This window comes from Oncorhynchus mykiss, chromosome 23 (assembly GCF_013265735.2).
Source record: "Oncorhynchus mykiss isolate Arlee chromosome 23, USDA_OmykA_1.1, whole genome shotgun sequence".
NCBI lineage: Eukaryota > Metazoa > Chordata > Actinopteri > Salmoniformes > Salmonidae > Oncorhynchus > Oncorhynchus mykiss.
Window position 1 is genome coordinate 48,584,951 of NC_048587.1, and position 21,052 is coordinate 48,606,002.

The following is a 21,052-nucleotide window of genomic DNA, read 5'->3' on the forward strand; positions in this document are numbered from 1 at the left end:
GGACCGATCCACACCCAGTAAGTGGTGTGTGTGTGTGTGTGTGTGCGCGTGCGTGCGTGCGTGTGCGTGTGTGTGTGAGAGAGAGAGAGCATGTCTCTAAAATACACAGTACAACAAAGAGAGAGAGAGCATGTCTCTAAAATACACAGTACAACAAAGAGAGAGAGAGCAATTTGTAAGAGAGCAAGTCTTTTTTTCTTCCGATTTCTCATTGTGAACTTCCCAGATAATGTTCACATTCCACAGACAATTTCTTCCAGAGATCTCCTTCAGGCAGAGTTCTCCTTTTAATCAGGCACATTTCCTCACAATTAAACATAACCACCGCACCCGTAACCAATTCCTGTTACGCTATTAAAGACAACCCAGAACATTTTTCCTAAGTAGGTTTAAAAGAAAAAAAGGTGTGTTCTCACATTCTCTCCACCTCACCCTTCCTCCCTTCCTCCCTCCTATGCAAATTAGCAGATGCTTTTATCCAAAGGGACTTACAGTCATGTGTGCATACATTTTACGTTTGGGTGGTCCCACTACCCTGGTGTTACAAGCACTATGCTCTACCAACTGAGCTACAAAGGACCATTACTCTCTCTTACCCACCCAGCCAGCCAGCCAGCCAGCCAGCCAGCCAGCCAGCCAGCCAGCCAGCCAGTCATTAAACAGAGATGGTTTAACGGCTGAGACAGCAAACACACACTAAGCTGTCAATGATCCAGTAGCCTCTCTAGACAGAAGATGGTAGGCTGGGCGATGGGGGTAGAGGTCAACTTAAAGTCAGTGATCCAGTAGCCTCTCTAGACAGAAGATGGTAGGCTGGTTGATGGGGGTAGAAGTAAACTTAAAGTCAGTGATCCAGTAGCCTCTCTAGACAGAAGATGGTAGGCTGGGTGATGGGGGTAGAAGTCAACTTAAAGTCAGTGATCCAGTAGCCTCTCTAGACAGAAGATGGTAGGCTGGGTGATGGGGGTAGAGGTCAACTTAAAGTCAGTGATCCAGTAGCCTCTCTAGACAGAAGATGGTAGGCTGGGTGATGAGGGTAGAAGTCAACTTAAAGTCAGTGATCCAGTAGCCTCTCTGGACAGAAGATGGTAGGCTGGGTGATGGGGGTAGAGGTCAACTTAAAGTCAGTGATCCAGTAGCCTCTCTAGACAGAAGATGGTAGGCTGGGTGATGGGGGTAGAGGTCAACTTAAAGTCAGTGATCCAGTAGCCTCTCTAGACAGAAGATGGTAGGCTGGGTGATGGGGGTAGAAGTCAACTTAAAGTCAGTGATCCAGTAGCCTCTCTAGACAGAAGATGGTAGGCTGGGTGATGGGGGTAGAGGTCAACTTAAAGTCAGTGATCCAGTAGCCTCTCTAGACAGAATATGGTAGGCTGGGTGATGGGGGTAGAGGTCAACTTAAAGTCAGTGATCCAGTAGCCTCTCTAGACAGAAGATGGTAGGCTGGGTGATGGGGGTAGAAGTCAACTTAAAGCGTCCTAGGTAAAATGGTGCACAAGAGAGCTCCTGGCAGAATTATATTCCAATAACTATCGAATAGCCTACACAACTCTCTGCCCTTGTTGAGGTACTAAGGCAAATAAGCACACTCTAAACGGGAATGGGCCCTGGTTAAGATAAGGTTAGGCAAGTTGAAGTGTAGGCAGGGATTCATTCCTTGTGTAACTAAACAGAGTAACTCCGGTGTTGGTGCAAAAACAAAACTGTCCTTGTCAACATTCACACTTCTATCCTACAGTCACTACAACCACTACTACAATCTCTGATAACTAGAATTTCATTAGTCCACTATTCGATAATCACAGCCTTGCAGAAAACAAGACATTTCTGTTTATCAGTGTTGACTGGGTGTGTATTGTGATTACAGAGAGGTGTAGTGCCATGTGAGGTTGTTATAGCTGTGCCATCCATCTTGCTGTGACAGGGACATGAGAGGAGAAGGTCGGGAGGGACGGAGTGGGGAATCATTTTTTCCACTCCACCAAACATGAGCCCTGATCAATCACCGTAACCTGGGAGTCATGTTAGAGACCTGCAGTCTGAGAGGAATCCAGCCTACTGGATAAATACTGTCACAGTTCTGCTGCTCCATCTGCTTCAAATGTATTTGTTATGAGGGGAGAGAAGGTAGAAAACGGTCGTTATTGTGGCAGTGAAAATCTCTGGATTAGTTTTACATTGTTATAGTAAAAGAGCATCAGAGTAGTCTACATCTGCTAGTTCAAACATAACTAGCATACCTTTTTGTCACACTGAGTTTAGAAATTCAACAGTAATGTTCCTAGCTACAGTATGTGTGAATGCAGCACTGGTAAACAGTATAGGGAACCCAGTTTTTACTTTAACACTTCTAGTAATTGACGATCTGTTAGTTAAATAGTCCTGTTCAGATGTAATTAGGTTAGGCATCTGGCTATCGAAGACATTGATTCGTAATAGTCAGTCCCTTGTTCTGTCACACTATAGGGTTGGAAAGGAAGTCCAATTACATTTCCATCTGTCCAATTCTAAATACTCATCTAGTTATCATTTTCACATCTCTTATACTTTCCAGTTATTTCATTAACTATCATCTGATTGGATAGTGCATGCCATACTGAAGGTGAAAGGTCGGCCAATTATGAGCTGTCAAAATATTGATGACTGAGTTGGACGATGGGTTTTTCTCAAGATTGAAAATCCATACCCGTCCCCAAACCAATTTATCAAGTCATGTTCGATTATTCAGTTACATTTTCCCCATTTCATTTTGCATATTGATATCAATCTTGAAGGAATTCCTTTGGTTGCTTGAAAGCATGCCATGCATATATTCTAGATCTTTGGTTGCTTGAAAGCATGCCATGCATATATTCTAGATCTTTCCTTGATCGTACGGCGCCATAGCCTGAGATAAATCTTATTTCTGAAAAGTTGAGGAGGCAGCATTTATGATTGTCAATGGTCACAGCAGAGAATGTTTCTCATTGCTCTCATTCTGCATAATGACACAAAGACAAGACGACCAGTGGACATTCAAACAAAGGTCTCCTTTGTTCAGTCCGATTCTATACATTTTATTATTTCAAAGACAATTATTTCCATGCTTCCTACTTGGAACCATGAAAGGCCCTTCCAAAAACTTTTTGTTGGGTCAAAGAACACTCTCTCTGTCTCTAACACTCCATTTCCAAACCTTCGACATATGCCTCCGAATTCCACAGTGGAATCCCTTGTGATTGGTAAAAAAAGACTTGCAGGAAATAAGAGCCGGTCATTCCAGTCTGGATACTGTGACCAATGCTACACTGAATTATGAAAGAAAATATACTTCTGAAGAACCCTGTCCCCCCAATCACCACACGTTTCACAGACTTAACTAGTATTTCACTGCAGCATGAATACATTCTAGGTGTAACCATGTGTGTAGGGTATAAATGTCGCTGGTTGACGGGCCAACAACACCTTGTCAACAAGATTGAATATTCAGCGGGTAATGAACCTCCCCTGCAGTGCCCTGATAAAGGTGCCAGGAGCTGAATCAATAGGAAACCCTATTTAACTGATCAATATGGGAAATTACATTTATATCTATTGGCTATTTATGGTGTAATGAAAAGATGTGGATAGGTTTAATGGTGGATGGCAGAGGAGAATGGGGAGAGGGAGATAGACACGGGACTGGATCTCATCGGGTAAAGCTTAGGCTACATGCACATATGCAATGGAAACACACACACACAGTCACACACACACAGTCACACACACACACAGTCGCACACAGAAAGAGTAGAAAGAGCTAAACCCTTGAAACATGTTCTCTCCCACAAAGCCACATTACCATTTCCAAATGCATTGAGTGTTTTTCCCCACATATAAACATTTCTTCTAAAACAATTTGCCAAACGCTTCCTTTTAACATGGCCATGTGTTTTATTTGGTTACCAACTGAAGACAGAGGACAGTGTTCAATTCCAAACACAAAGCAGTGTAATAATACTTTGAAGTTAAGAGCTCTGTCAAAGAATATGTTTAAGTGACACTTTCCAGTCCAGTCTAAATGCATTCTTAAACGGTGCCTGGAGTGAATCCAGTCCAGATATGAATGGATAGGTTTCACTTTATGTCAATGTGAATAGCAACATTTTATAAGGTTGCCCTTACGCCACAGAGGTACTCTATAACTGCTTTGGTAACCCGAATGTTATTCCTCAGTTGCACACATAAAACAATGAATGAATTGCCTTCAAAGGACAGGGGACAGATTCGGTTTCATATCAGTTACTAGTATAGTACCATGTAGATACATAAATCATTACACAAGACATTATAATACCCTGTGTAATACCCTGGATGGAGTGAGAGAAGAGGGGAGGGAGTGAGAGAAGAGGGGAGGGAGTGAGAGAAGAGAGGAGGGAGTGAGAGAAGAGGGGAGGGAGTGAGAGAAGAGAGGATGGAGTGAGAGAAGAGAGGAGGGAGTGAGAGAAGAGAGGAGGGAGTGAGAGAAGAGAGGAGGGAGTGAAAGAAGAGGGGAGGGAGTGAGAGAAGAGAGGAGGGAGTGAGAGAAGAGGGGAGGGAGTGAGAGAAGAGTGGAAGGAGTGAGAGAAGAGGGGAGGGAGTGAGAGAAGAGAGGAGGGAGTGAGAGAAGAGAGGAGGGGGTGAAAGAAGAGAGGATGGAGTGAGATAAGAGAGGAGGGAGTGAGAGAAGAGAGGAGGGAGTGAGAGAAGAGAGGATGGAGTGAGAGAAGAGAGGAGGGAGTGAGAGAAGAGAGGAGGGAGTGAGAGAAGAGAGGAGGGAGTGAAAGAAGAGGGGAGGGAGTGAGAGAAGATGGGAGGGAGTGAGAGAAGAGAGGATGGAGTGAGAGAAGAGAGGAGGGAGTGAAAGAACAGAGGATGAATGAGAGAACAGAGGATGAGTGAGAGAAGAGGGGAGGGAGTGAGAGAACAGAGGATGAGTGAGAGAAGAGGGGAGGGAGTGAGAGAAGAGTGGAGGGAGTGAGAAAAGAGAGGATGGAGTGAGAGAAGAGAGGAGGGTGTGAGAGAAAAGTGGAGGGAGTGAGAGAAGAGTGGAGGGAGGTGAGAGAAGAGATGATGAGTGAGAGAAGAGGGGAGGGAGTGAGAGAAGAGAGGATGAGTGAGAGAAGAGAGGAGGGAGTGAGAGAAGAGAGGATGGAATGAGAGAAGAGAGGAGGGAGTGAGAGAAGAGAGGAGGGAGTGAGAGAACAGAGGATGAGTGAGAGAAGAGGGGAGGGAGTGAGAGAAGAGAGGAGGGATTGAGAGAACAGAGGATGAGTGAGAGAAGAGTGGAGGGAGTGAGAGAAGAGTGGAGGGAGTGAGAGAAGAGATGATAGAGTGAGAGAAGAGAGGTGGGAGTGAGAGAAGAGAGGATGGAGTGAGAGAAGAGAGGAGGGTGTGAGAGAAGAGAGGATGAGTGAGATAAGAGAGGATAGAGTGAGAGAAGAGCGAAGGAAGTGAGAGAAGAGAGGATGAGTGAGAGAAGAGAGGAGGGAGTGAGAGAAGAGAGCATGGAGTGAGAGAAGAGAGGATGGAGTGAGAGTCGAGGGGATGGAGTGAGAGAAGAGGGGATGAGTGAGAGAAGAGGGGAAGGAGTGAAAGAGAGAAGAGTGGAGGGAGTGATAGAAGAGAGGATAGCGTGAGAGAAGAGAGGAGTGAGTGCGAGAAGAGAGGATTGAGTGAGAGAAGAGAGGGTGGAGTGAGAGAAGAGAGGAGGGGTTTGAGAGAAGAGAGGAGGGAGTGAGAGAAGAGAGGATGGAGTGAAAGAAGAGCGAAGGGAGTGAGAGAAGAGAGGATGGAGTGAGAGTCGAGGGGATGGAGTGAGAGAAGAGGGGATGAGTGAGAGAAGATGGGAGGGAGTGAGAGAAGAGAGGATGGAGTGAGAGAAGAGAGGAGGGAGTGAAAGAACAGAGGATGAATGAGAGAACAGAGGATGAGTGAGAGAAGAGGGGAGGGAGTGAGAGAACAGAGGATGAGTGAGAGAAGAGGGGAGGGAGTGAGAGAAGAGTGGAGGGAGTGAGAAAAGAGAGGATGGAGTGAGAGAAGAGAGGAGGGTGTGAGAGAAAAGTGGAGGGAGTGAGAGAAGAGTGGAGGGAGGTGAGAGAAGAGATGATGAGTGAGAGAAGAGGGGAGGGAGTGAGAGAAGAGAGGATGAGTGAGAGAAGAGAGGAGGGAGTGAGAGAAGAGAGGATGGAATGAGAGAAGAGAGGAGGGAGTGAGAGAAGAGAGGAGGGAGTGAGAGAACAGAGGATGAGTGAGAGAAGAGGGGAGGGAGTGAGAGAAGAGAGGAGGGATTGAGAGAACAGAGGATGAGTGAGAGAAGAGTGGAGGGAGTGAGAGAAGAGTGGAGGGAGTGAGAGAAGAGATGATAGAGTGAGAGAAGAGAGGTGGGAGTGAGAGAAGAGAGGATGGAGTGAGAGAAGAGAGGAGGGTGTGAGAGAAGAGAGGATGAGTGAGATAAGAGAGGATAGAGTGAGAGAAGAGCGAAGGAAGTGAGAGAAGAGAGGATGAGTGAGAGAAGAGAGGAGGGAGTGAGTGAAGAGAGCATGGAGTGAGAGAAGAGAGGATGGAGTGAGAGTCGAGGGGATGGAGTGAGAGAAGAGGGGATGAGTGAGAGAAGAGGGGAAGGAGTGAAAGAGAGAAGAGTGGAGGGAGTGATAGAAGAGAGGATAGCGTGAGAGAAGAGAGGAGTGAGTGCGAGAAGAGAGGATTGAGTGAGAGAAGAGAGGGTGGAGTGAGAGAAGAGAGGAGGGGTTTGAGAGAAGAGAGGAGGGAGTGAGAGAAGAGAGGATGGAGTGAAAGAAGAGCGAAGGGAGTGAGAGAAGAGAGGATGGAGTGAGAGTCGAGGGGATGGAGTGAGAGAAGAGGGGATGAGTGAGAGAAGAGGGGAAGGAGTGAGAGAGAGAAGAGATGAGGGAGTGAGAGAAGAGAGGATGGAGTGAGAGAAGAGATGAGGGATTGAGAGAAGAGAGGATGGAGTGAGAGAAGAGAGGAGGGAGGTCAGAGAAAAGTGGAGGGAGTGAGAGAAGAGAGGAGGGTGGTGAGATTAGAAATATATATATATTTAACTAGGCATGTCAGTTAAGAACAAATTCTTATTTACAATGACGGCCTGCACCGGGCCAAACCCGGGCGACACTGGGCCAAGTGTGCACCGCCCTAGGGGACTCCCAATCACAGCCGGTTGTGATACATCCTGGATTCGAACCAGGGTGTCTGTAGTGACGCCTCTAGCACTGAGATGCAGTGCCCGAGTGACGCAGAGCTTAGGGAGAAGGGAGGCGGGAGTGAGAGAAGAGCGGAAGGAGGTGAGAGGAGAGCAGAGGGAGCAGGTGATGATGAGAGACTGGCTGATTGGGGTGCTTTGACACCATTTTCATTACTCCAGCACAGCGCTACACACTTCTCCTTAGATAAGAACCAATAAAAAAATCACAATAAAAAGGATCAGCTTCCCATCCCCCAATCCCAACCTAAAACATTAGAGAAAAAGACCCAACACTGACTTTAGATCAAAGCCTTGGCTTTGGGCAACTTTACCCTACGCTGACTGGCAGGTACTCCATGATGTGATGTTGAACCGTGACAGGGCCCGAATCTCCATGTTCCTGAGTTGTCCGAGCTAATGCTTGAGCTGTCATTACATCAGGCCAATCCACGCAGTGCTGACAAGACCTGTCGTCAGATTAGGAAAGACTAAAACCATTTCATCACACATTTATGAGACAAGAAGAGAGACTAGAGAGCCGCCGTGCAGCTGCAACAAAGCACTGGGACGGTGTTAAAAGGTCTCTCAACACCATCAAAGGCCTGTAACTACTGTAGTGCCATACTGTAGGCTCAACTGCCTGGCCTCACAAATGAAATGATAGGACAGTGAAAGACAGTACGTCCAGGTAACTTGCAGAAGAGTACAGGCTACATTGTCAACGATTGGAAAGAGTACATTTACATTTGAGTAATTCTTATCCAGAGCAATTAGGGTTAAGTGCCACGCAACAGATATTTTTTTTCTTCACCTAGTTGGCTCAGGGATTCAAACCTTTTGGTTGCTAGTCCAATGCTCTTAACCACTAGGCTACCTGCCATACACCATTAGAGACATTTTTCTGTGTGATCTTAATTTCTTTAGTAAAAAAAAAATCTGCATATGCTTGGAGAGTTTAGAGAGTTGTGATGGGAGAGACCTTCATCCCTCCATTGCTGCTATTGACATTTATACCCAACATCTGCAATATGAATTAACAGACTGTATTGATTTCTCCCTCTCATTGGCTCTGTGTCAAATCTCTATGTGCTCACCTGCCCAACCAGGTGATATGGGTGACAGTGAGGGGTCCCCGGGGGGACACACAGGGACAGACACTTAGAACCGCAGCACATCACATCAATAAACAGCATTTTTTTGGCAGGGGACTGAATGCCCTGTCGCACCAAGGGGCTCTCAGAGAGGATCCTTATTGGCATTGGGCGATATTAATGAGGTGACACTGTAGGAAGGGACGAGGAGGTGGAGGAGGATAGGAGCCTGCTCAGGAGAGGTGATCAATGACAAACACTAGTTACCAAAATAAATGTAAATAAATGTATTTTTTTATGTATGGTATAAATTGTATGGTTTGTTAAACTTTTAAATAAATGGTTTTTGTTTGGAATATATTTAAAAGTGAAAAATCTGAGTCTTCTGTGTAATTCTGTTACCATGGAATTTCCCATGTAGGCCACACCTGATATATAGTAAATCCACATACGTGTTTCTGAGTCTGTTGTCTTCTGGTGCCTGCGATGACAGGCAGTTTCACACAATATTTGATACTTTGTCATTGTGAGATGAATTCCTTTATTTGAAGAAAAAAATGTATTTTTCCAAGCAAGCCCCTATGTCACAGTGATTGTAATACTATGATTTTACCTGGGTAGCAGGCAATCCTTATTGAATAATCCAAACAAAACATTAGGCTATTTATGATAGAAAATCATATCTCTTTCCATCTTTTGGCCATGTTCACGTTGATGTTTTCAGTGCTCCTGTAAAGAAAAACATTACAGTGAAATTCAAAACAGCACTGGCTCACCTGTACCATTCCAGTCCTTTATCATAGAACCTGTCGAAGAAGTGGGGTTCGGCGCCCACTGCTCTGACATCCGGGTGAATGCGCAGAAACTCCAGTAGTGCGCGCGTGCCTCCTTTCTTTACTCCGATGATGATTGCTTGAGGAAACGTTTTACTCCCGAAGTTATTGGCTGTAGAGATATTGTTATCAGGTCGCAGTTCGTTATCATTGCCCTGCAAGAGTGTGTCAACACTGTCAACGCCGGGGAGCTCGCGAACAAACGAGCCGGGAGAACTGTTCTTGTGCGCGTCGGACATTTGGTGAGGTGAATACTCCAGTCCTTCCTTTTGCAGGATTTTGTTGATAAAAGTCTGTTGGTCGTATACAGTTATAGGTAGGGAGTCGCAGTACCCAGTGAAACAATAAAATAAGTACGTGAAAATGATGATCATGGCAAAGAAGACGGAAAGTTTGGACTGTGCCTTCAGGTGTCCAAAGTTGAACCCAGCTTTCCATTTGTTACATCCCATGAGGCGCTATACTGAGCTGGAGGGTAACACGCAGGAAACATGCCTTTTAAATTAGATCAATTCAATGCGCTTTAAAATCAAGATTAGGCTTAGTCTTTCTTTATAATGTTACCCATAAAAACATAGTTCATGGTGAAGTCGTGCCATTACGCACTTAAAAAAGGCATTCATATTTCCAAAAATAACAATGTCAAAGTCCGTTTTGTTTGACCATCCACTTCATAACTGTAGTCTAGAGAAAATGTTTTGAACAGTGTCAATGTCAACTTGTCCAAAGTCCACAGTGCTATGAGAAGCGGTTGAGTTTATGTCCCCTCTGTCCCATCTCACTCTCTGCTCCTCTCCCTTGGCAAAGAAGCGCTCACACGAAGCCCTTTGGCCCCCATCAGCAGCCTGCAGACACACCCCTTTCATTCTGGGTGTGAAGCCACGCCCTGTTGGTTAAATTCCCGCCCCTTACGTTTACAGACCCTAAAATAACACTAATAACTAGCAAACTGAGACCAATCACTAATAATCATGTGATTCAATAGCACTGATTTATATTTTAGATGATACATTTTTATAAATTGCTATGTAATTCAATAATATATAGTTAAATTCCAAGAGATAACAGTTTTGTTTAGAAATATGTAGATATTTCATTTACATATAAAAAGGAGCATGAAAATCTCTAGATATGTTTATGTGAAGTTTTGTTTAAAGCCCTCTGACGTTTAGGGCTTACTGTGGTCACTGTGTCTGTGTGGGGTAAGGGTTACCCTCTGTCCCCATGCAGGGCTGTAAAAGGGGCCCTGTGGAACCACCTGTCAGTCTGCTATCCCTCCTGGGCCACACACCCTATGGAGCCAGCCTGCACAGCCATGGCACACACATTTAACCTCTCCTCTCCCTGCTATAACAGGGACAGACAGGTGTGGTCAGTGTTCAGCTAGAAGCCTGTGTGTGATCAGCAGTATGCTGTATAAACGGACCCTCTCCCTCTTCAAGAGACTATGGTGAAAATGCAGACAGACCACCATTCAGTTTTTCTCATGTCAACTTTCTCACATCGGCATGCTGATGATCGTAGTCAGAAATGTACCTGTGGTGTTACATATCAAATTAAATCAAATCAAATCAAATATATTTGTCACATACACATGGTTAGCAGATGTTAATGCGAGTGTAGCGAAATGCTTGTGCTTCTAGTTCCGACAATGCAGTAATAACCAACGAGTAATCTAACTAACAATTCCAAAACGACTACCTTATACACACAAGTGTAAAGGAATAAAGAATATGTACACAAAGATATGAATGAGTGATGGTACAGAACGGCATAGGCAAGATACAGTAGATGGTATCGAGTACAGTATATACATATGAGATGAGTAATGTAGGGTATGTAAACATTATATTAAGTAGCATTGTTTAAAGTGACTAGTGATATATTTTACATCAATTCCCACCAATTCCCATTATTAAAGTGGCTGAGTTGAGTTGAGTCAGAGTGTTGGCACCAGCCACTCAATGTTAGTGATGGCTGTTTAACAGTCTGATGGCCTTGAGATAGAAGCTGTTTTTCAGTCTCTCGGTCCCTGCTTTGATGCACCTGTACTGACCTCGCCTTCTGGATGATAGCGGGGTGAACAGGCAGTGGCTCGGGTGGTTGTTGTCCTTGATGATCTTTATGGCCTTCCTGTGACATCGGGTGGTGTAGGTGTCCTGGAGGGCAGGTAGTTTGCCCCCGGTGATACGTTGTGCATCACCAGGTAGAATGCAATAAGTATTGGAGGAAAACTAAATGCTAAAACCCAACCCAGCTGCTGCTGATAAAAGCAACAAGGAAATAAAGGAGTAAAGAAAACAACAAGTGGAATAAAGCAGAAACTGGATCTGTCTCCTACAATAGGGACTTGTAGTCAAAGGGCTAGGGTTTCCTCTGTAACCTGAGAAAGGCTGGAGAGTGGACCAGTAAAGCTGATATTACAGCAGATATTACCATACATTATGTTAGTCAGTTGGCTAAAAGATCAATAGAATGTTCCACTATAACAAAATAGAGATAAAAAATCTGAACAATCTGAATGGTTGCAGCTGACACACACACTCACTCACACACATGCACACACGCACACACGCACACACACACACACTCACACACACACACACACACACACTCACACACACACACACACACACACACACACACACACACACACACACACACACACACACACACACACACACACACACACACACACACACACACACATTACACACACACACACTCACGCACACTCACGCACACACGCACACTCACTCACGCACACAAGCACACACACACACACATTACACACACACACGCACACACGCACACACACACACACACACACTCACACACACACATTACACACGCGCACGCACGCACGCACACATGCACACACACGCAAGCACGCACGCACGCACACACACACACACAAAGTTAATGGAATGCTCTCTTGATGGTTGGTAAACTTAGAAAAATAAAGGTAGTCTCGCCCACTCTAATACTAATTTCAGAACAGAACAGCAATTCATGGCACGTTTGTTTAAGGCCACTGCTGTAGCAATCTTATTTTTTTCTCAGCTTCTCCTTGTTCAACCTGAGCCTGTCCTTGTTCAACCTGAGCCTCTCCTTGTTCGACCTGAGCCTGTCCTTGATCAATCTGAGCCTGTCCTTGTTCATCCTGAGCCCGTCATTGTTCAATCTGAGCCTGTCCTTGTTCAATCTGAGCCTCTCCTTGTTCAATCTGAGCCTGTCCTTGTTCAATCTGAGCCTGTCCTTGTTCATCCTGAGCCTGTCCTTGTTCAATCTGAGCCTGTCCTTGTTCAACCTGAGCCTGTCCTTGTTCAATCTAAGCCTGTCCTTGTTCAATCTAAGCCTGTCCTTGTTCAATCTGAGCCTCTCCTTGTTCAACCTGAGCCTGTCCTTGTTCAATCTGAGCCTGTCCTTGTTCATCCGGAGCCTGTCCTTGTTCAACCGGAGCCTGTCGTTGTTCAACCAGAGCCTGTCCTTGTTCAATCTGAGCCTGCCCTTGTTCAATCTGAGCCTGTCCTTGTTCAACCTGAGCCTGTCCTTGTTCAATCTGAGCCTGTCCTTGTTCAACCTGAGCATGTCCTTGTTCAATCTGAGCCTGTCCTTGTTCAACCTGAGCCTGTCCTTGTTCAATCTGAGCCTGTCCTTGTTCAACCTGAGCCTGTCCTTGTTCAATCTGAGCATGTCCTTGTTCAATCTAAGCCTGTCCTTGTTCAATCTGAGCCTGTCCTTGTTCAACCTGAGCCTGTCCTTGTTCAGCCTGAGCCTGTCCTTGTTCAATATGAGCCTGTCCTTGTTCAACATGAGCCTGTCCTTGTTCAATATGAGCCTGTCCTTGTTCAATCTGATTCTCTCCTTGTTCAAACTGAGCTTGTCCTTGTTCAATCTAAGCCTGTCCTTGTTCAATCTGAGCCTCTCCTTGTTCAACCTGAGCCTGTCCTTGTTCAATCTGAGCCTATCCTTGTTCAATCTGAGCCTGTCCTTGTTAATCCGGAGCCTGTCCTTGTTCAACCGGAGCCTGTCGTTGTTCAACCAGAGCCTGTCCTTGTTCAACCTGAGCCTGCCCTTGTTCAATCTGAGCCTGTCCTTGTTCAACCTGAGCCTGCCCTTGTTCAATCTGAGCCTGTCCTTGTTCAACCTGAGCCTGTCCTTGTTCAATCTGAGCCTGTCCTTGTTCAACCTGAGCCAGTCCTTGTTCAATCTGAGCCTGTCCTTGTTCAACCTGAGCCTGTCCTTGTTCAATCTGAGCATGTCCTTGTTCAATCTAAGCCTGTCCTTGTTCAATCTAAGCCTGTCCTTGTTCAATCTGAGCCTCTCCTTGTTCAACCTGAGCCTGTCCTTGTTCAATCTGAGCCTATCCTTGTTCAATCTGAGCCTGTCCTTGTTCATCCAGAGCCTGTCCTTGTTCAACCGGAACCTGTCGTTGTTCAACCTGAGCCTGTCCTTGTTCAATCTGAGCCTGCCCTTGTTCAATCTGAGCCTGTCCTTGTTCAACCTGAGCCTGCCCTTGTTCAATCTGAGTCTGTCCTTGTTCAACTTGAGCCTGCCCTTGTTCAATCTGAGCCTGTCCTTGTTCAACCTGAGCCTGTCCTTGTTCAATCTGAGCCTGTCCTTGTTCAACCTGAGCCAGTCCTTGTTCAATCTGAGCCTGTCCTTGTTCAACCTGAGCCCGTCCTTGTTCAATCTGAGCATGTCCTTGTTCAATCTAAGCCTGTCCTTGTTCAATCTGAGCCTGTCCTTGTTCAATCTGAGGATGTCCTTGTTCAACCTGAGCCTGTCCTTGTTCAACCTGAGCCTATCCTTGTTCAATCTGAGCCTGTCCTTGTTCATCCGGAACCTGTCCTTGTTCAACCTGAGCCTGTCCTTGTTCAATCTGAGCCTATCCTTGTTCAACCTGAGCCTGTCCTTGTTCAACCATAGCCTGTCCTTGTTCAATCTGAGCCTATCCTTGTTCAATCTGAGCCTGTCCTCGTTCATCCTGAGCCTGTCCTTGTTCAACCGGAGCCTGTCGTTGTTCAACCAGAGCCTGTCCTTGTTCAATCTGAGTCTGCCCTTGTTCAATCTGAGCCTGTCCTTGTTAAACCTGAGCCTGTCCTTGTTCAATCTGAGCCCGTCCTTGTTCAATCTGAGCCTATCCTTGTTCAATCTGAGCCTGTTCTTGTTCAATCTGAGGATGTCCTTGTTCAATCTGAGCCTGCCCTTGTTCAATCTGAGCCTGTCCTTGTTCAACCTGAGCCTGTCCTTGTTCAATCTGAGCATACCGTTGTTAAACCTGAGCCTGTCCTTGTTCAATCTGAGCCCGTCCTTGTTCAATCTGAGCCTGTCCTTGTTCAACCTGAGCCAGTCCTTGTTCAATCTGAGCCTGTCCTTGTTCAATCTGAGCCTGTCCTTGTTCAATCTGAGGATGTCCTTGTTCAACCTGAGCCTGTCCTTGTTCAACCTGAGCCTGTCCTTGTTCAATCTTTGCCTGTCCTTGTTCAACATGAGTCTGTCCTTGTTCAATATGAGCCTGTCCTTGTTCAATCTGATTCTCTCCTTGTTCAATCTGAGCCTGTCCTTGTTCAACCTGAGCATATCCTTGTTCAATCTGAAGCTTTCCTTGTTCATCCTGAGCCTGTCGTTGTTCAACCTGAGCCTGTCCTTGTTCAATCTGAGCATGTCCTTGTTCAATCTGAGCATGTCCTTGGTCACCCCGAGCCTGTCCTTGTTCAATCTGAGCCTGTCCTTGTTCAACATGAGCCTGTCCTTGTTCAATATGAGCCTGTCCTTGTTCAATCTGATTCTCTCCTTGTTCAAACTGAGCCTGTCCTTGTTCAATCTAAGCCTGTCCTTGTTCAATCTAAGCCTGTCCTTGTTCAATCTGAGCCTCTCCTTGTTCAACCTGAGCCTGTCCTTGTTCAACCTGAGCCTGTCCTTGTTCAATCTGGGCCTGTCCTTGTTCAACCTGAGCCTATCCTTGTTCAACCTGAGCCTGTCCTTGTTCAACCTGAGCCTATCCTTGTTCAACCTGTGCCTGTCCTTGTTCAACCTGAGCCTGTTCTTGCTCCATCTCAGCCTTTCCCTGTTCAACCTGAGCCTGTCCTTGTTCAACCTGAGCCTGTCCTTGCTCCATCTCAGCCTTTCTCTGTTCAACCTGAGCCTGTCCTTGTTCAACCTGAGCCAGTCCTTGTTCAATCTGAGCCTGTCCTTGTTCAATCTGAGCCTGTCCTTGTTCAATCTGAGCATGTCCTTGTTCAATCTGAGCATGTCCTTGTTTAACACGAGCCTGTCCTTGTTCAATCTGAGCCTGTCCTTGTTCAACCTGAGCCTGTCCTTGTTCAACCTGAGCCTGTCCTTGCTCCATCTCAGCCTTTCTCTGTTCAACCTGAGCCTGTCCTTGTTCAACCTGAGCCTGTCCTTGCTCCATCTCAGCCTTTCCCTGTTCAACCTGAGCCAGTCCTTGTTCAATCTGAGCCTGTCCTTGTTCAATCTGAGCCTGTCCTTGTTCAACCTGAGCCTGTCCTTGTTCAATCTGAGCCTGTCCTTGTTCAATCTAAGCATGTCCTTGTTCAATCTAAGCCTGTCCTTGTTCAATCTGAGCCTCTCCTTGTTCAACTTGAGCCTGTCCTTGTTCAATCTGAGCCTATCCTTGTTCAATCTGAGCCTGTCCTTGTTCATCCGGAGCCTGTCCTTGTTCAACCGGAGCCTGTCGTTGTTCAACCAGAGCCTGTCCTTGTTCAACCTGAGCCTGCCCTTGTTCAATCTGAGCCTGTCCTTGTTCAACCTGAGCCTGCCCTTGTTCAATCTGAGCCTGTCCTTGTTCAACCTGAGCCTGTCCTTGTTCAATCTGAGCCTGTCCTTGTTCAACCTGAGCCAGTCCTTGTTCAATCTGAGCCTGTCCTTGTTCAACCTGAGCCTGTCCTTGTTCAATCTGAGCATGTCCTTGTTCAACCTGAGCCTGTCCTTGTTCAACCTGAGCCTGTCCTTGTTCAATCTTTGCCTGTCCTTGTTCAACATGAGTCTGTCCTTGTTCAATATGAGCCTGTCCTTGTTCAATCTGATTCTCTCCTTGTTCAATCTGAGCCTGTCCTTGTTCAACCTGAGCATATCCTTGTTCAATCTGAAGCTTTCCTTGTTCATCCTGAGCCTGTCGTTGTTCAACCTGAGCCTGTCCTTGTTCAATCTGAGCATGTCCTTGTTCAATCTGAGCATGTCCTTGGTCACCCCGAGCCTGTCCTTGTTCAATCTGAGCCTGTCCTTGTTCAACATGAGCCTGTCCTTGTTCAATATGAGCCTGTCCTTGTTCAATCTGATTCTCTCCTTGTTCAAACTGAGCCTGTCCTTGTTCAATCTAAGCCTGTCCTTGTTCAATCTAAGCCTGTCCTTGTTCAATCTGAGCCTCTCCTTGTTCAACCTGAGCCTGTCCTTGTTCAACCTGAGCCTGTCCTTGTTCAATCTGGGCCTGTCCTTGTTCAACCTGAGCCTATCCTTGTTCAACCTGAGCCTGTCCTTGTTCAACCTGAGCCTATCCTTGTTCAACCTGTGCCTGTCCTTGTTCAACCTGAGCCTGTTCTTGCTCCATCTCAGCCTTTCCCTGTTCAACCTGAGCCTGTCCTTGTTCAACCTGAGCCTGTCCTTGCTCCATCTCAGCCTTTCTCTGTTCAACCTGAGCCAGTCCTTGTTCAATCTGAGCCTGTCCTTGTTCAATCTGAGCCTGTCCTTGTTCAATCTGAGCATGTCCTTGTTCAATCTGAGCATGTCCTTGTTTAACACGAGCCTGTCCTTGTTCAATCTGAGCCTGTCCTTGTTCAACCTGAGCCTGTCCTTGTTCAACCTGAGCCTGTCCTTGCTCCATCTCAGCCTTTCTCTGTTCAACCTGAGCCTGTCCTTGTTCAACCTGAGCCTGTCCTTGCTCCATCTCAGCCTTTCCCTGTTCAACCTGAGCCAGTCCTTGTTCAATCTGAGCCTGTCCTTGTTCAATCTGAGCCTGTCCTTGTTCAACCTGAGCCTGTCCTTGTTCAATCTGAGCCTGTCCTTGTTCAATCTAAGCATGTCCTTGTTCAATCTAAGCCTGTCCTTGTTCAATCTGAGCCTCTCCTTGTTCAACTTGAGCCTGTCCTTGTTCAATCTGAGCCTATCCTTGTTCAATCTGAGCCTGTCCTTGTTCAACCTGAGCCTGCCCTTGTTCAATCTGAGCCTGTCCTTGTTCAACCTGAGCCTGCCCTTGTTCAATCTGAGCCTGTCCTTGTTCAACCTGAGCCTGTCCTTGTTCAATCTGAGCCTGTCCTTGTTCAACCTGAGCCAGTCCTTGTTCAATCTGAGCCTGTCCTTGTTCAACCTGAGCCTGTCCTTGTTCAATCTGAGCATGTCCTTGTTCAACCTGAGCCTGTCCTTGTTCAACCTGAGCCTGTCCTTGTTCAATCTTTGCCTGTCCTTGTTCAACATGAGTCTGTCCTTGTTCAATATGAGCCTGTCCTTGTTCAATCTGATTCTCTCCTTGTTCAATCTGAGCCTGTCCTTGTTCAACCTGAGCATATCCTTGTTCAATCTGAAGCTTTCCTTGTTCATCCTGAGCCTGTCGTTGTTCAACCTGAGCCTGTCCTTGTTCAATCTGAGCATGTCCTTGTTCAATCTGAGCATGTCCTTGGTCACCCCGAGCCTGTCCTTGTTCAATCTGAGCCTGTCCTTGTTCAACATGAGCCTGTCCTTGTTCAATATGAGCCTGTCCTTGTTCAATCTGATTCTCTCCTTGTTCAAACTGAGCCTGTCCTTGTTCAATCTAAGCCTGTCCTTGTTCAATCTAAGCCTGTCCTTGTTCAATCTGAGCCTCTCCTTGTTCAACCTGAGCCTGTCCTTGTTCAACCTGAGCCTGTCCTTGTTCAATCTGGGCCTGTCCTTGTTCAACCTGAGCCTATCCTTGTTCAACCTGAGCCTGTCCTTGTTCAACCTGAGCCTATCCTTGTTCAACCTGTGCCTGTCCTTGTTCAACCTGAGCCTGTTCTTGCTCCATCTCAGCCTTTCCCTGTTCAACCTGAGCCTGTCCTTGTTCAACCTGAGCCTGTCCTTGCTCCATCTCAGCCTTTCTCTGTTCAACCTGAGCCAGTCCTTGTTCAATCTGAGCCTGTCCTTGTTCAATCTGAGCCTGTCCTTGTTCAATCTGAGCATGTCCTTGTTCAATCTGAGCATGTCCTTGTTTAACACGAGCCTGTCCTTGTTCAATCTGAGCCTGTCCTTGTTCAACCTGAGCCTGTCCTTGTTCAACCTGAGCCTGTCCTTGCTCCATCTCAGCCTTTCTCTGTTCAACCTGAGCCTGTCCTTGTTCAACCTGAGCCTGTCCTTGCTCCATCTCAGCCTTTCCCTGTTCAACCTGAGCCAGTCCTTGTTCAATCTGAGCCTGTCCTTGTTCAATCTGAGCCTGTCCTTGTTCAACCTGAGCCTGTCCTTGTTCAATCTGAGCCTGTCCTTGTTCAATCTAAGCATGTCCTTGTTCAATCTAAGCCTGTCCTTGTTCAATCTGAGCCTCTCCTTGTTCAACTTGAGCCTGTCCTTGTTCAATCTGAGCCTATCCTTGTTCAATCTGAGCCTGTCCTTGTTCATTCGGAGCCTGTCCTTGTTCAACCGGAGCCTGTCGTTGTTCAACCAGAGCCTGTCCTTGTTCAACCTGAGCCTGCCCTTGTTCAATCTGAGCCTGTCCTTGTTCAACCTGAGCCTGCCCTTGTTCAATCTGAGCCTGTCCTTGTTCAACCTGAGCCTGTCCTTGTTCAATCTGAGCCTGTCCTTGTTCAACCTGAGCCAGTCCTTGTTCAATCTGAGCCTGTCCTTGTTCAACCTGAGCCTGTCCTTGTTCAATCTGAGCATGTCCTTGTTCAATCTGAGCCTGTCCTTGTTCAATCTAAGCATGTCCTTGTTCAACCTGAGCCTGTCCTTGTTCAATCTGAGCCTGTCCTTGTTCAACCTGAGCCAGTCCTTGTTCAATCTGAGCCTGTCCTTGTTCAACCTGAGCCCGTCCTTGTTCAATCTGAGCATGTCCTTGTTCAATCTAAGCCTGTCCTTGTTCAATCTGAGCCTGTCCTTGTTCAATCTGAGGATGTCCTTGTTCAACCTGAGCCTGTCCTTGTTCAACCTGAGCCTATCCTTGTTCAATCTGAGCCTGTCCTTGTTCATCCGGAGCCTGTCCTTGTTCAACCTGAGCCTGTCCTTGTTCAATCTGAGCCTATCCTTGTTCAACCTGAGCCTGTCCTTGTTCAACCATAGCCTGTCCTTGTTCAATCTGAGCCTATCCTTGTTCAATCTGAGCCTGTCCTCGTTCATCCTGAGCCTGTCCTTGTTCAACCGGAGCCTGTCGTTGTTCAACCAGAGCCTGTCCTTGTTCAATCTGAGTCTGCCCTTGTTCAATCTGAGCCTGTCCTTGTTAAACCTGAGCCTGTCCTTGTTCAATCTGAGCCCGTCCTTGTTCAATCTGAGCCTGTCCTTGTTCAATCTGAGCCTGTCCTTGTTCAATCTGAGGATGTCCTTGTTCAATCTGAGCCTGCCCTTGTTCAATCTGAGCCTGTCCTTGTTCAACCTGAGCCTGTCCTTGTTCAATCTGAGCATACCGTTGTTAAACCTGAGCCTGTCCTTGTTCAATCTGAGCCCGTCCTTGTTCAATCTGAGCCTGTCCTTGTTCAACCTGAGCCAGTCCTTGTTCAATCTGAGCCTGTCCTTGTTCAATCTGAGCCTGTCCTTGTTCAATCTGAGGATGTCCTTGTTCAACCTGAGCCTGTCCTTGTTCAACCTGAGCCTGTCCTTGTTCAATCTTTGCCTGTCCTTGTTCAACATGAGCCTGTCCTTGTTCAATATGAGCCTGTCCTTGTTCAATCTGATTCTCTCCTTGTTCAATCTGAGCCTGTCCTTGTTCAACCTGAGCATATCCTTGTTCAATCTGAAGCTGTCCTTGTTCAACCTGAGCCTGTCCTTGTTCAATCTGAGCCTGTCCTTGTTCAACCTGAGCCAGTCCTTGTTCAATCTGAGCCTGTCCTTGTTCAACCTGAGCCTGTCCTTGTTCAATCTGAGCATGTCCTTGTTCAATCTGAGCCTGTCCTTGTTCAATCTAAGCATGTCCTTGTTCAACCTGAGCCTGTCCTTGTTCAATCTGAGCCTGTCCTTGTTCAACCTGAGCCAGTCCTTGTTCAATCTGAGCCTGTCCTTGTTCAACCTGAGCCCGTCCTTGTTCAATCTGAGCATGTCCTTGTTCAATCTAAGCCTGTCCTTGTTCAATCTGAGCCTGTCCTTGTTCAATCTGAGGATGTCCTTGTTCAACCTGAGCCTGTCCTTGTTCAACCTGAGCCTATCCTTGTTCAATCTGAGCCTGTCCTTGTTCATCCGGAGCCTGTCCTTGTTCAACCTGAGCCTGTCCTTGTTCAATCTGAGCCTATCCTTGTTCAACCTGAGCCTGTCCTTGTTCAACCATAGCCTGTCCTTGTTCAATCTGAGCCTATCCTTGTTCAATCTGAGCCTGTCCTCGTTCATCCTGAGCCTGTCCTTGTTCAACCGGAGCCTGTCGTTGTTCAACCAGAGCCTGTCCTTGTTCAATCTGAGTCTGCCCTTGTTCAATCTGAGCCTGTCCTTGTTAAACCTGAGCCTGTCCTTGTTCAATCTGAGCCCGTCCTTGTTCAATCTGAGCCTGTCCTTGTTCAATCTGAGCCTGTCCTTGTTCAATCTGAGGATGTCCTTGTTCAATCTGAGCCTGCCCTTGTTCAATCTGAGCCTGTCCTTGTTCAACCTGAGCCTGTCCTTGTTCAATCTGAGCATACCGTTGTTAAACCTGAGCCTGTCCTTGTTCAATCTGAGCCCGTCCTTGTTCAATCTGAGCCTGTCCTTGTTCAACCTGAGCCAGTCCTTGTTCAATCTGAGCCTGTCCTTGTTCAATCTGAGCCTGTCCTTGTTCAATCTGAGGA

General features: G+C 46.6%; 1 protein-coding gene across 1 annotated transcript in view; it reads right to left on the reverse strand.

The window, feature by feature from the left end:
• LOC110502904 (heparan sulfate glucosamine 3-O-sulfotransferase 6-like) overlaps positions 1–9,918 on the reverse strand; it is a 32,398-nt gene extending 22,480 nt beyond the window's left edge. The window contains exon 1 of the mRNA XM_021581248.2: positions 9,069–9,918. Within this exon, the coding sequence (XP_021436923.1) occupies positions 9,069–9,577 (509 nt within the window). The 5' untranslated portion in view covers positions 9,578–9,918. The remainder of the gene's footprint in view (positions 1–9,068) is intronic.
• Positions 9,919–21,052: the final 11,134 nt, after the last annotated feature.